This window comes from Carcharodon carcharias, chromosome 6, assembly GCF_017639515.1.
Source record: "Carcharodon carcharias isolate sCarCar2 chromosome 6, sCarCar2.pri, whole genome shotgun sequence".
Taxonomy (NCBI): Eukaryota; Metazoa; Chordata; class Chondrichthyes; order Lamniformes; family Lamnidae; genus Carcharodon; species Carcharodon carcharias.
Genome location: NC_054472.1, coordinates 5944460 through 5959915, shown reverse-complemented (window position 1 = coordinate 5959915; position 15456 = coordinate 5944460). Strand labels below are relative to the sequence as shown.

Here is a 15456-nt window from a genome sequence, read left to right as displayed (position 1 = left end):
TTTGGGACAACCTGGAGTCTTGAAAGACTCCGTAGAAATGCAAGTCTTTCTTTAATTTTCCTTTTCAAACATTTTTAAAATGCCAGAGGATGATGGTCAGCCAGTCCTGCTGACAAGTCCCATTGCAAAGTACATTGCCAGCAGAACCGAGCATGCCCTCAACAGACACACAGTCTCCTGGGGCACCCAAAACCATCAGCTTCTCCCACCCCAGAGGTCAATTTAGGGAATTTAGTAGTTTGGTAGTACAGAGCTTTAATATTGCTGAAAAAAAAGAGGCATGTCTAAGCTTTTTCATCGTCTTGCACTCATCAGGACACTTGCAAGAATACCAATATAAGGGGGAAAACAATTATTTATACTGTATGTGAAGAGAGTGCTGTTTGGTTGGCAAGTGGCATTGCTATGGAGAATGCACTACTGATGGTGACTGACAGTTAACTGCCAAGCATCGACTGAAATTTAAACAAGGCAGCTTGACCCTGATTGGTCAAGGCATTGCCCTGAGGAGTGAGTCAGCAAATGGCTGTCACTTAATTTGTTTAGCTGAAACAGGAGCAATGTGTGTACATGTTCTTTCTGTCTGCAAAGAGCATTTGCGTATACTGGAAGTTACATATATTAATACACAGGGCCCTGTTCTTTGCAGACAGAAAGTCCATCCTTATCTCTGCAACCATCTCCAGCTGCACAATCCACCAAGTTTTTGCACTCTTCTAATTCCTGCACACCCAATTTTAATCATTCCACCATCATCGGCATAGCCTTCGGCTGCCAGGGCTCTTAGCTCTGGAATTCCCTCAACCTATCTGCCTCCCTCTCTGCTCCTTGAAGACAATCCTTTAAAACTACCTCTGACTAAACTTTTGGTAATTTGTCCTACCATCTCCGTATGTGGCTCAGTGTTAAATTTTGTTTAATAATTCTCCTGTAAAGCACCTTAGGACACTTTACCATGTTAAGGGTGCTTTGTGATTGCAAGTTGTCATTGAGGGAAGGTTAGTAACACAGAAAATGCTGGAAAAACTCAGCAGATCTGGCAGCACTGTGGAGAGAGTAACAAAAGTTAATGTTCTGAGTCCAATGTGACTCTTCTTCAGTCATATTGGACTCAAAATGTTCTCTCTCCATAGATGCTGCCAGACCTGAGTTTTTCTAGCATTTTCTGTTTTGCTTTCAGATTTCCAGCATCTGCAGTATTTTGCTTGTATTTTAGGTAAGTAACACATTCTGGGATGAAACAGAACCACAGGGGTAAAAAAAATATATATACTTTTAAGAAACACATTAATGATCCAGAAAGAGAATCTGACAATGGCAAAGATGGACCCGGTGCATCACTGCTCAATGGGACCACTACCACCTTGGCACAAGTCAAAGTATCCGGAGTGCTAAGTACATCTCAACAATATAATCTTCCTGAGTTCTTTATTTACTTTGTGACTAACTCTGGTTTCTGCCCAAATGTTTTTTTAAAATTCATGATCAACATGAGTGAAACTTAGAGTGTGTGAAATCACAGTCAAGTAGATTAAAGCACCCTCAAACCCCAGAGACCAAGACAGGAACAGGAATGTTGATGGCATGAGAGTTATGCTAAAAACGAAATGTTCAATTTTGACAAAACAGTGAATCTAACTGAAGACTTCACCTGAGGAAGATGCAGAGAAGTCATTTCCACTAATGGGAGAGTCCATAAGTAGGGGCTAGCAATATAAGATAGTCAATAATAAATCCAACAATAGTTTCAGGAAAAACTTATTTATGCAGAGGGTGATGAGAATGGAGCTTGCTTCCGCATGGAGTAGTTGAGGCAGAAAGTTATTCTAAATCTGCTTCCACCGCAGATCTGGCAAATGGAGTATAATGTGGGCAAATGTGAAATCATTCATTTTTCAGGAAGAATAAAAAAGAAGCTTTTATCTAAATGGTGAGAGATCGCGGAGCACTGAGATTCAGGCAGCACATTCCATATGAACATAAGAATTAGGAGCAGGAGAAGGCCACTTGGCCCCTCGAGCCTGCTCCACCATTCAATAAGATGATGGCTGATCTGAATGTAACCTGAACCCCTCATTCCTGCCTACCCGATAACCTTTCACCCCCTTGTTTGTCAATAATCTATCTAGCTCTGCCTTAAAAATATTCAAAGACTGCTTTTTGAGGATGAGTTCCAAAGGCTCATAACCCTCAGAGAAAATATTTCTCCTCATCTCTGTCTTGAATGAGCGACCCCTTATTTTTAAACATTGATCCCTAATTCTAGATTCTCCTACAAGAGGAAACATCCTCTCCACATCCATCCTGTCAAAACCCTTCAGGATCTTATATGTTTCAATTAAGTAGCCTCTTACTCTTCTAAATTTCAGTGGACACAAGCCTAACCTGTCCAGGCTTTAATCATAAGACAACCCACCCACTCCTGGTATTAGTCTAGTAAACCTTCTCTGAACTGCTTCTAATGCATTTACATCTTTCTTTAAATAAGGAGACCAGTACTGTACACAATACTCCAGATGTGGTCTCACCAATGCCCTGTACAACTGAAGCATAACCTCCCTACTTTTGTAATCAATTCCCCTCTATAAATGATAACTTTCTATTAGCTTTCCTATTTACCTGCTGTGCCTGCATACTAACCTTTTGTGATACATGCACTAGGACACCCAGATCCCTCTGAATCTCAGCGCTCTGCGATCTTTCACCATTTAGATAATAAGCTTCTTTTTTATTCTTCCTGAAAATGAATGATTTCACAATTGCACACATTATACTCCATTTGCCAGATCTTTGCCCACTCACTTAACGTATCTAAGTCACTTTGTAGCCTCCTTATGTCCTCTTCACGATTTACTTTCCTACCTATCTCTATGTTGTCAGCAAATTTAACAACCATTCCTTTGGTCCCTTCATACAAGTCATTTATATAAATTGTAAAAGGTTGAAGCCCCAGCACTGATCCCTGTGGCACATTATTCACCACATTGTGTCAACCAGGAAAAAGATCAATTTATGCCAACTCTCTGGTTCCTGTTAGCTAGCCAATCTTCTATCCATGTCAATATGTTACCCCCACATCATGAGCTTTTATTTTCTGCAATAATTTTGATGTGGCACTTAATCAAATGACTTCTGGAAATCTAAGTACAATACATCCACCGGTTCCACAGCATGTGGCTCCTTTAAAGAACTCCAATAAAGAGGTTAAACATGTTTACCCTTTTAAAAAAACCATGTTGACTCTGCCCGATTGCCTTGAATTTTTCTAAATGCCCTGCTATAACATATTTAATAATAGCTTCTAACATTTTCCCCATGACAGATGTTAGGCTAACTGGCCTATAGTTTCCTTTCTGTCTCCCTCCCTTTTTGATAAAGGAGTTATATTTACTATTTTCCAATCTAATGGAACCTTCTTTGAATCTAGGGAATTTTGGAAAATTAAAACCAGTGCATCAACTAACTCACTAGCCACTTCTTTCAAGACCTGAGGGTGAAGTCCATCCGGACCCAGAGATTTGTCAGCCCAATCACAACTCACATCTCCCCTCTGGTCCTTTTGCCACTGACCTTAAATTGGTAGTCCTGAGTTATCAAGCCTCCTACCACTGGAAACCTCCATCAATACCATTCATAGTTATGAACACACGATTGAAGTTATGTCATGAAAATGGTCAGTCAATAAATACAGAAATTTAACCTTTTTAAAAGTTGATTTTTCAGTACAGATCTGCAACCAGAGTTCAGCAGTTTCAAGTACAGCCACTTTATGTGGTATGAAATACTGGTCACGAAGCAGACGTACAGCAAGCATACCGTCAAGCTAGAGAAGAATCAGTCTTTTTAGTACCAATGTAATTTACTCGTTAAGTTCAGAATGAGTGCCACCATTGAAATCAGGGAAGCATGATTCCTATCCTCCATTCTGTAATTCCATACTCACTGTCATCTCCAAGTTTTGATGCATAGTCATTTATTAGCTCTTCTCCAACTTCCACTATCTGCTCACTGTTACGGTAGTTTTCATCTCGCCATTTCCTCAGCTTGTCGCGCATGTCTGAAAAATCATAAAGACTTTTGAGTTAAATAGCAAAGGAAGAAATTTATTTCATGCATAAAACTATTATAACCAGGATGTTTGGGGATCTGAAAATGTGTGAAATATGAGGATGACGATTTTCTTCATGCTGTAGTTTTTCATAAAAATAATAATTCATGCACATACGACACAAGGAATGTCAAGTTGCAAATTTGACTTGAATAAGTTCCTCTAAAAGATGATGCTGCCACATTTCACAGGTTGAGAACAAATGAGACTTTATGCCAAGGTTCAGTCTGTTCCCTCAGGTGGATGCTAAACATTCCGTGGCACTGTTTAGAGGAGCAGAGGAATTCTCCCTTGTGTCATGGCCAATATTTATCTCCTAATCAACATCACTAAAACAGATTGTTGATTATCTCATTGTTGTTTGTGGGGGTCTGCTGTAAAACATTTGGCTGCTATGCTTCCTATAGTACAGCAGGAACTAAAATTCAAAAATACTTCATTGGCTGTAATGCACTTTAGTGTCATGAGAAGAACTATAGAAATGTAATTCTTTCTTTTAATGCATTGTATCTTACACGAGAGTAAGAGATTAATAGCTTCATTTGTGCCAGATCTATAAGAAACCTTTTGCCTGGCATCCATTGTCTAAACTTCAATCCAACAAGTGTTTGGCTTGGTGCAAACAGGTACAACATTCCATCAAGGTCATATTCTAGCAGAATCCATAGGCATCCTAATAAATAATTTTTAGCTTTTACAGAATGTTCAAACTCATAAAAAAGAATAGCTTATAATAATGTGCTTTGCAATAATATAAAAAATTACGAGTAATGGAATCACGGTAGATCTTCAGACAGAAATTGTTGGAGTGAGTATTGAGCTACAACTCGGGGTATTGATGAGAAGATTGCAGAAACAATTACAGCTTCCAGCACAAGCTGATCTGGACACTGCCAATGGGTAGCTGAGTCCACCAGGAATTCACCTTGCTTCACACGAAAATGGTCAAGGCAGGCCTAGTCTTATCTGTGATTGATCTTTATATTAGGCTTTCAAAATCTGGCCTGCAAGGCTTGCTTCAGCCCTTCTCGCTCTTACTTCCAAAATGGAGGACAGCACCACAAGAAAGGACAAAGAAAGCAGGTAATGGGTTTTAAAGTTACTTTCCAAAGAAAGCACAGAAGGGAGAGATTAGTTATAAAACTAGAATCAAAGGGGCAACAGGTTAAGCAGAATGATTTTTTCCCCCCAATTAGAGTAGAATGTTCTGAGTGTTCCAGGTTTCATTTGAACATTGACTGTCCCTCCTGTGCTTCCCAAACCTCCCTTCCAGAATTCATCCCTTCAATCCTGGCCTCTTGAGCACCCTCAGGTTTCTTCACTCCATCACTGGCAGCTGTGCCTTCAGTTGCCTAGGCCTTAAGCTCTAGAATTCCCTCCCTAAACCTTTCTGCATCTCCACCCTTCCTCCTTTAATACAATTAAACTTTTGGTCACAATTCTAATACTTCCTAATGTGGCTTGGTGCCAAATTTCTGTGAAACACCGTGGGACATTTCATAATGCTTAAGGTGCTATATAATTAAATGCAATGTGTTGTTTTATTTCAGCCAACCTTGCAAGTCCCAAACCATAAACCCTTTCTCACCTGCTTACTGATCCTGTTTTAAGGCCTCCATGTCCTCCAGTCACTCCCAAGCCTGGCAATAATAAAAGGATACCTCATTCAGCTTCCAATACCTGTGGTGAATATCCACGGACTAGAAATCTTGATAGGCTTGAATGGAGCCTAAAATCCAGCATGGGCTGGTTGGGCCAAATGGCCTGTTTCCTGTGCTGTATATTCCATATATGTTCTCTACAAGAGCATTTGCAGTAACTTACAGATGAGTCTTTAAAAAAATAATTACAGGACCAACCCATGCCGTTTTGCTTAAAAACGTTTATTTTTACTCAAGATTCTTCTACCCTCCATGCTCCAGCCACACCCAACTGGTCGTCCTCACTTTGTCTTATGTCTCTAATTTCCGTAAGTCTTCGTCTCCTTCTTGCACCCTGGTGCTCTTTGGTTTATTTACTTCCCCAGTGTCAAGGCTCCAGCTCGCTGACACTGATCTGCCAGTTTCACACTGCCTGCCCACTGAATTTTCAGTCTTCTCAGTCCTGCCTGGGGCCCTACACAGGTTGTGAATCTTCCTCCACCAGAGATCAAATGTGCGTGGACAGGCTGCGATCAGAGATGTGCGTCACTAAAGGGCAGAAAAAGTAACAGCAATGAGGGGCAACTGAGCTCATGGGCCACACAAAGTCATTGCAGCAAGATGTTGTGATCTGAGAATGCACTGTCGGAAAGGGCAGTGGAAGCAGATTCAATAGTAACTTTCAAGGAGGGATTGGACAAATACTTGAGGGGGGGGGGTGAGGTGGAGCTAGCACAAACATGATGAGCGAAATGGCCTCCTTCCATCTAAGACCTTAAAGAAGGATAAAGCCTCTGGTAACAAAGCAGAGGCAAACAACAGTCCTGAGAGCGGCGAGTTTATGTCAGTGGAAATCTGCTGCATTTACCAAAAACTGGGATAGGTAAATTTTGTGACTTCTCACCCAAAATTGGATTTTTCATATGGTTCTATTTGTAAATATATATATTTTTAAGAGAATATACTGGTAGACCTCTCAACACATCGCTCCTGTGGTGTTTTAATGGTGATATATATATATATATATTTATATATATATATGCACATTACTGTATTGTTGCTTCTAGTTCTCCAACCCTTTCTGCTTCTCTCTCTGTCCTTCCTGCACATTTTGAAGGTAGCAATGTGTAGTCGAGAGGAGCCAGGCACTGTCACAGGCTGCCTGTTGGGTGGCGATGCAGGGATAATGTAGCCTTCATATCCTCCCTCTCAATCACACCTGCTTCCTCTGCAAAGCCACCAAATCCCGTCACATCCCTCACCTTTCAAACAACTCTTCCTACCACCCTACACCCCTTCAAATCACCTGCTCAAATCCCAAGCCTTCCCCCCCACTGTCATTCATTTCACCTTTAACCGTCCATCAATCACTAACTGAAGGGCGAGAGTGGTGGTCAGAGCCCCCCCACCCCACCATCTCTCATGTCCCTCAGAGGCTGTGTGTGTCTTAAAGGTTTGCCCAGTTTGCATTCACTAACACCCTTTAGGAAAGGAAGCCTGTCACCCTTATCCAGTCTGTCCTACATGTGACATCAATCCCACACCAACGTGGTTGACTTTAAATAGGGGAGGCAGTGGTGTAATGGTATTGCCACTGGACTGGTAATCTAGAGACCCACGATAATGCTCTGGAGGACCGGGTTCAAATCCCACCACAGCAGACGGTGGAATGTGAAGTCAATAAATATCTGGAATTAAAAGTCAAATGATGACCATTGTTATAAAAACCCATCTGGTTCACTAATGCCCCTTTAGGGAAGGAAATCTATCGTCCTTACCTGGTCTGGCCTACATGTGACTCCAGACCCACAACAATATGGTTGCTTCTTAAAAATGCCCCCTGAACAAGGGCAATTAGGGATGGGCAATAAATGCTAGCCAGTGGCGCCCACGAGCAAATATTTTTTAAAAAAGTGACACTCATTATGAGAAATAAAGTCAACATTAAAAAGAACGAGAAAATAAAGATTTTTTTTTGCAGGTTTCCTCATTGTTTACAGATTGGCATTCCAGGGCATCACTAAGCAACTTTTGAGTTATCTCGTTTCAATGCATGCAATAACCAGGACTCGACAGTCACCCCCGGTATCTCTGCATTGGGTATATGGTGGTAGAGAGGGGCTTGCCGCTCATGATTGCAAGCCAGTCAACCTCAGCTCTGACAACCACCCCATCCTCCACCTTGCACACGGACTCACTCCAAGCTCATCTCCCTCAGCGGGAGTGACAGCTGTCCGGCATAGCACCGCTCAGTAAAATGGTGGCGCATCAAGCTGAATTACTGGAGCCCATTCCCATTCCATGACTCGGCCCTGCATTCCAGAAAATCAACTCTAATTATTCATCCCACTGTTGGGATAGTGAAACACAGCTGTCTATGAAATTTGTGGAGGGTGGATTGAACTCAACATGCATATTGAGGTTGTACAGCAATGTCAGAATTGCCTGGAGAAACTCAGCAGGTCTGGCAGTATCGGCGGAGAAGAAAAGAGTTGACGTTTCGAGTCCTCATGACCCTTCAGCAGAACTGGTTGAATCCAAGGAGAGGGGTGAAATATAAGCTGGTTTAATGTGGGGGCAGGGGGAAAGAGAAGTGGAGGGGGGTATGTGGTTGTAGGGACAAGCAAGCAGTGATAGGAGCAGATAATCAAAAGATGTCACAGACAAAAGATGTCTGTGACATCTTTTGATTATCTGCTCCTGTCACTGCTTGCTTGTCCCTACAACCACACCACCCCCCTCCATTTCTCTCTCTCTCTCACCCCCCACCTTAACCAGCTTATATTTCACCCCTTTCCTTGGATTCAACCAGTTCTGTCGAAGGGTCATGAGGACTCGAAACGTCAATTCTTCTCTTCTCCGCCGATGTTGCCAGACCTGCTGAGTTTTTCCAGGTAATTCTGTTTTTGTTTTGGATTTCCAGCATCCACAGTTTTTTGTTTTTATCATATTGTACAGCAATGTATTTGTTTCTATAGGTTGAATATGCTTCCATTGGGAAGATGATGTCCTATCTATGGTACAAATATCAGTAAGCACTCTGTGTTACTTAACCAACAGTCAGTAGCTATCAGGTGACTTGCCAGTTGTAAATGCATCCGTACCAAGGCAAACACAGAACTAAGTCACCTTTAAACCAACACAAAAATGTGATGCTCTTTCATTCATTACTCCCATTGCACCAGGAGCAGGTGTAACCACCAATATATAGCATGTGACTCAATAGCTAAAAAAAAACTACTGCTTATCTTTTAGCTCAAGTGGAGAAAGTAAGGAAATTTCACACCAACCCCAATATTGTCCTGGGATTATTTATACAGTACAGTGGACTGACACATTCAATCTGCAGGAATGAGGGCCAGGCAGATGTATCTTGAACCCACACTGATGAGTCTGTAGAAGTTCCCAGTGTCAGCTCACTCCATGCAATGGGCATCACAAATGTGAGCATCTACAGTTCTAATGTGCCTTGTGTATCATTCACAGTAAAAACACTTCATTAGAGGACATTAAGCAGCAGCAACTTCCCAATAAGCAAACAGCAAATGGTTTTGATACTTCATTTTTTATTATGATCGGTGTCCTACTCAAGTCACTTGAGCACACATCAGGGCTGATGCCCCAATGCAGCGGCGAGGAGGTGCTGCATTGTCAGAGGAGTCATCTTTTGCATGAGATGGTAAACCAAGGCCCCATCTGCCTGCTCAGGTGGAAAGATCCTACGGCACTTATCTCTAGAACAGTGGTGTCCTCGTCAATATTTACCCTCAATCAACATCACAGAAACAGATTACCTGGGTCATTATCACATTGCTGTTTCCATGATCCTGCTGTGCACTAACTGTCTGCCACGTTACCTACATTACAAAAGTGACTGAACTTTAAAAAGTACTTCATTGACTGTAAAGTGCTGTCCTGTGACTGTGAAAGGCACTACAGAAATGCAAATCTGTCTTTCATGTTTTCAAGAAAAATCTTGCATCCATATAGCAACTTTCACAATCTCAGGAGCACTTTGCAGCCAAAGCACTTTCGCCATATCAATGTAATTCTTCAATGTAAGAAATGCATCAGCCAATTGGTACGTAGCAAGATCCCAACAAACAGCAGCTAAATCAATGAGCAGATAACTTGATACTTGCTGAGGAATAACTATTGGGCAGGTGACCAGGTGACCCCTGCTCTTCTCTCAGGTAGTCATGGGATCTACTACATCCACCTGATTTCAGGGCATGAAGTTGTTGGACTATCTGATTCATTAAATGTCTGCCCTTGCCATCTGTGCACAACCCCCAACACTTGCTGGTCCAGGCAGTGCACAAGCTTGCTGATCTACTCAACTGAGTTCAACATTTTGCCCCAAGGACAGAAGCTCACTTGTCAGCAACATGGCTGTTGTTTTGTCCTCCAAGAAAATTGCCCACTTTGCTAACTCTCTCTCTCTTTTGCCCCCCCCCCCCCCCCCCCCCCCCACACACACACACACACACACACACACACACACACACACACACACACACACACACACACACACACACACACACACACACACACACACACACACACACACACACACACACACACACACACAACCACCCACCCACCCACCCACTACTAAAACCTTACTTTGCACACAAGATTGTGAGGGGGCTTCACAAAGTAGACACAGAGACATTTTTTTGTGAACCACCCCAGGCAGAGGAAGCAGAGGGCAGTATCAGGATAAAGGGTCAGCCATTTAGGGCCAAGACAAGAAAAGATTCTTCATTCAGAAGGGTTGTGAATCTTTGGAATGCTTGACCCCAAAGGGTTGTGGATGCTGCATCATTGAATATATTTAAAGTTGAGATAGCCAGATTTCTGGTCTCTCAGGAAATCAAAGGGATATGAGGAGCAGTGGGAAAGCAAAGTTGAGGCAGGTGATCAACTAAGATCAAATGGAATGGCAGAGCAGCACGAGGGGCCAAAAGGTCCACTCCTGTTCCTATTTATGTTATGTACACCTCAAGAGCTGAAACCTTCCCTGTTCTAAAATAAACATATTAAACCGGAATTCTGCATTGTGGTGTTCCTTTACAAGCCATCCTTGTTTGTTAACCCCTCCTCCCAACCCACCCAAACCCCTCACCCTAATTTCAATAGCATCTCATACCTGGGTGCACAGGTCCCACTGTATGAGCAGGCCTGTAACCTCTGCTCCTCCAATCAGAGAACCTCATCATCCATCCCAACAGAAGGCCATCCTTCAGCTACTGCAGCCCTTGCCCACTTCCCACTTGTCACTGCCGCACACCTTTGAACCATGCATTCCACTCTCCCCTACCCAACCTCCTGAGAGTCCTTGGAGCAGCAGCCTTGGAGAAAGAAAGAGAGCAACATTCTGTTCAGATGGAAAGTTTCGACCTGAAATGTTAACTTTCGCTCTCTACAGATGCGACTTGACATGCTGAGTATTTGCAGCATTTTCTGCTTTAGTTCCAGGTTTCCAGCATGTGCCATACTTTGTTCTGCTGTGCCTCTTGACAGCTGAGCTGTGGGCCTGTTTCCCACCAGCATTACTCTTCCTCCCCCTCATCCCCTTCCCGTTTGCACCCCCCTCTCCCCATCACCCACCCACCCCGTCGCCCCCCTCCCTCCCCTTTGCCTGCCCTCCCCATCACTCCCCTCCCGTTTGCCCCCCTCCTCATCACCTCCATCAGCCCTCTTCCCTAGCTCACGCCACCACCCCTCCCACTCTTGTTCCCCCTCCCGTCTCCTGTTGCCCCTCATCTACTGACACCCCCATCTCGGCTCCCTCATTCCCATCACATCCCCGCCCTCCCGTCTGGCGTCTCCCTTCTCCCTCTTTGCCCCCCTCCTCCAATTACCCCATCAACACCTCTTCACCCCTACAGACCCCTCTCATCTCCACCCGCCTCCAATCAACCCCCCCTTTACATGACTGCCCCTTTTCCCCCTCCCCGTCAGCCACTCCGTCCCTCCCTGTCACCCCCCCGCATCCCTGCACCTCACCCCCGTCAGCACCTTGCCCCATCTGTCAGCAACATCATCCCCACTATCAGCAACCTCCCCCTCGTCTCCTTGTCCAAACCCCTCTCCTGTCACCCCTCCCACTTCTCCTGCCCCGCTCCCATGTCTGCATCCCCCCCGTCCCCCTCTCATCTCCCACATTCCTGTCACCCTTGGACTCCCTCATTCCTGTCTCCATCGCCCTCCCGCCTCCCCTCCTCTCCCTCCCACGTCCCCCCTCCCCTGTTCCATCCACCCCCATCCCCACTCCCACACCCCCGTCCCCCACCTCTCCCGTTCGCCCCCACTCTCTCTCCCTCTCCCGTTCGCCCCCACTCTCTCTCTCCCCGTTCGTCCCCACTCTCTCTCTCTCTCTCCCTCCCTCTCCCGTTCGCACCCACTCTTTCTCTCCCCCGTTCGTCCCCACTCTCTCTCTCTCCCTCCCTCCCCCGTTCGCACCCACTCTCTCTCCCTCTCCCGTTCGCCCCCACTCTCTCTCTCGCCGTTCGTCCCCACTCTCTCTCTCCCTCCCTCTCCCGTTCGCCCCCACTCTCTCCCTCTCCCGTTCGCCCCCACTCTCTCCCTCCCCGTTATTCCCCACTCTCTCTCTCCCTCCCTCTCCCGTTCGCCCCCACTCTCTCTCTCCCCCGTTCGTCCCCACTTTCTCCCTCCCTCCCTCTTCCGTTCGCCCCCACTCTCTCTCCCCCGTTCGTCCCCACTTTCTCTCTCCCTCCCTCTCCTGTTCGTCCCCACTCTCTCTCTCTCCCTCCCTCCCTCTCCCATTCGCCCCCACTCTCTCTCTCCCCCGTCCGTCCCCACTCTCTCTCTCCCTCCCTCTCCCGTCCGTCCCCACTCTCTCTCTCCCTCCCTCTCCCGTCCGTCCCCACTCTCTCTCTCCCTCCCTCTCCCGTCCGTCCCCACTCTCTCTCTCCCTCCCTCTCCCGTCCGTCCCCACTCTCTCTCTCCCTCCCTCTCCCGTCCGTCCCCACTCTCTCTCTCCCTCCCTCTCCCGTCCGTCCCCACTCTCTCTTTCCCTCCCTCTCCCGTCCGTCCCCACTCTCTCTCTCCCTCCCTCTCCCGTCCGTCCCCACTCTCTCCTTCCCTCACTCTCCCGTTTGCCCCCACTCTCTCTCCCTCCCTCTCCCGTTCGTCCCCACTCTCTCTCTCCCTCCCTCTCCCGTTCGTCCCCACTCTCTCTCTCCCTCCCTCCCCCGTTCGCCCCCACTCTCTCTCTCCCTCCCTCTCCCGTTTGCCCTCACTCTCTCTCTCCCTCCCTCTCCTGTTTGCCCTCACTCTCCCTCCCTCCCCCGTTTGCCCTCACTCTCCCTCCCTCCCCCGTTCGCCCTCACTCTCCCTCCCTCCCCCGTTCGCCCTCACTCTCCCTCCCTCCCCCGTTCGCCCTCACTCTCCCTCCCTCCCCCGTTCGCCCTCACTCTCCCTCCCTCCCCCGTTCGCCCTCACTCTCCCTCCCTCCCCCGTTCGCCCTCACTCTCTCCCTCCCTCCCCCGTTCGCCCTCACTCTCCCTCCCTCCCCCGTTCGCCCTCACTCTCCCTCCCTCCCCCGTTCGCCCTCACTCTCCCTCCCTCCCCCGTTCGCCCTCACTCTCCCCCCCTCCCCCGTTCGCCCTCACTCTCCCTCCCTCCCCCGTTCGCCCTCACTCTCCCTCCCTCCCCCGTTCGCCCTCACTCTCCCTCCCTCCCCCGTTCGCCCTCACTCTCCCTCCCTCCCCCGTTCACCCTCACTCTCTCTCCCTCCCTCTCCCTTTCACCCTCACTCTCTCTCCCTCCCCCTTTCGCTTTCACTCTCTCTCTCCCTCCCACTTTCTCCTGCCCTCCCTCTCCCATTCGACCTCAATCTCTCTCTCCTTCCCTCCCTCTCCTGTTCGCCCCCTCCCTCCTGTTCACCCCCCACTCCCCACCGCCCAGTTTCCATTCACCCCCCCCATCACCCTCCAGTTTGCCCCCTCATCATCAACCCCTCCCCATCACCCCCATCAACCAGATCACGCCTCCATCCCCCTCTGTCTTGCCCCTCCCACCCTTCTTCTACCCTGTCTCTGGTCCCCCTCGTCATCTACTGACACCCCCCCATCTCGGCTCCCTCCTTCCTGTCACACCCCCGCCCTCCTGTCTCATGTTTCCCTCCTCTCCCTCTCCGTCTGTCCCCCTCCCCCGATTACCCTGTCAACACCTCCTCCCCAACAGCACCCTCCCACCCCCCCCAATCGACAAAACCCCCTTCCTCACTCGCCGTCAGCCACACCGTCCCTCCCTGTCAACACCCTCACCCATCCCTCCCCCCCTCCGCCATCAGCAACTCCCCCTTGTCCAACCCCGTCCCCATATCCAACCAGGATCCACTCCCTCTCTCCTGTCCCTCCCCACCCACCTTCCCATCCCCCCCTCTCCCCCTTTCTGTAGCCCCCCTTCGCTTCCCTCTCCTCTTGTTCCCTCTGCTCCCTCACCTTGTCCCTTCTCCCCCCCCGCCCCCGCCCCTTCTCCCGCCCCCGCCCCCCCCCGTCCCTTCTCCCCCCCGGCCCCCCCGTCCCTTCTCCTCCCCCCCCCCCGTCCCTTCTCCTCCCCCCCCCGTCCCTTCTCCTCCCCCCGTCCCCCGCCCCCCCCCCCGTCCCTTCTCCTCCCCCCCGCCCCTCCGTCCCTTCTCCTCCCCCCCCGCCCCCGCCCCCCCTGTCCCTTCTCCTCCCCCCCGCCCCCCCGTCCCTTCTCCTCCCCCCCCGCCCCCCCGTCCCTTCTCCTCCCCCCCCGCCCCCCCTCCCTTCTCCTCCACCCCCCCCCCCCCCCGTCCCTTCTCCTCCCCCCCCGCCCCCCCCGTCCCTTCTCCTCCACCCCCCCCCGCCCCCCCGTCCCTTCTCCTCCACCCCCCCCCGCCCCCCCGTCCCTTCTCCTCCCCCCCGCCCCCCCGTCCCTTCTCCTCCACCCCCCCCCGCCCCCCCGTCCCTTCTCCTCCCCCCCCCCGCCCCCCCCGTCCCTTCTCCTCCCCCCCCCCCCCGCCCCCCCGTCCCTTCTCCTCCCCCCCCGCCCCCCCGTCCCTTCTCCTCCACCCCCCCCCGCCCCCCCCGTCCCTTCTCCTCCCCCCCGCCCCCCCCCGTCCCTTCTCCTCCACCCCCCCCCCGCCCCCCCGTCCCTTCTCCTCCACCCCCCCCCCCGCCCCCCCGTCCCTTCTCCTCCACCCCCCCCCCCGCCCCCCCGTCCCTTCTCCTCCCCCCCCGCCCCCCCCGTCCCTTCTCCTCCCCCCCCCGCCCCCCCCCGTCCCTTCTCCTCCACCCCCCCCCGCCCCCCCGTCCCCGTCCCCCCTGTCCCTTCTCACCTCCCCCCCCGCCACCCGGCCCTTCTCCGCCCCGCCCCCCCTGTCCCTTCTCCCCCCCCCCCGCCCCGCCCCCCCTGTCCCTTCTCCCCCCCCCCCGCCCCGCCCCCCCGTCCCTTCTCCCCCGTTTCCTGTCTTCCCTCTCCTCCTGTCACCACCTCTCCTGCTGCTCTCCCCTCATAAATCAGTCTCCCCTTGCCCGGTGGGCTCTCTCCTCCCTGTCCCGGGGTATGAGGGGCTCTCAGGCCCAGGCCTGGCTGTGGGATTGCCGCTCTCTCACTCACCCTCCCAGCTCACATCGAACATTTCGGCCACTGACGCCATCTTGCCTTCACGGTCACCTGACCCGGCCGTCGACGTAATTGGCCACGCCTCAT

At 49.7% G+C, this 15456-nt stretch overlaps 1 protein-coding gene across 4 annotated transcripts in view; it reads right to left on the bottom strand.

Moving 5' to 3' along the window:
* The window catches only part of emc2 (ER membrane protein complex subunit 2), a 102189-nt gene extending 86733 nt beyond the window's left edge, over positions 1–15456 (bottom strand). For 2 of the 4 annotated variants that reach the window (XM_041190469.1, XM_041190473.1), the window contains exons 1-3: positions 15364–15425; positions 10901–11102; positions 3944–4057 (exon numbers count right to left, since the gene is read on the bottom strand). In XM_041190469.1, coding sequence (XP_041046403.1) covers positions 3944–4057; positions 10901–10970 — 184 coding nt within the window. In that variant the 5' untranslated portion in view covers positions 10971–11102; positions 15364–15425. Of the gene's footprint in view, positions 1–3943; positions 4058–10900; positions 11103–15363 lie in introns of all 4 variants that reach the window. The other 2 variants (XM_041190471.1, XM_041190472.1) reach the window with 2 other exon arrangements.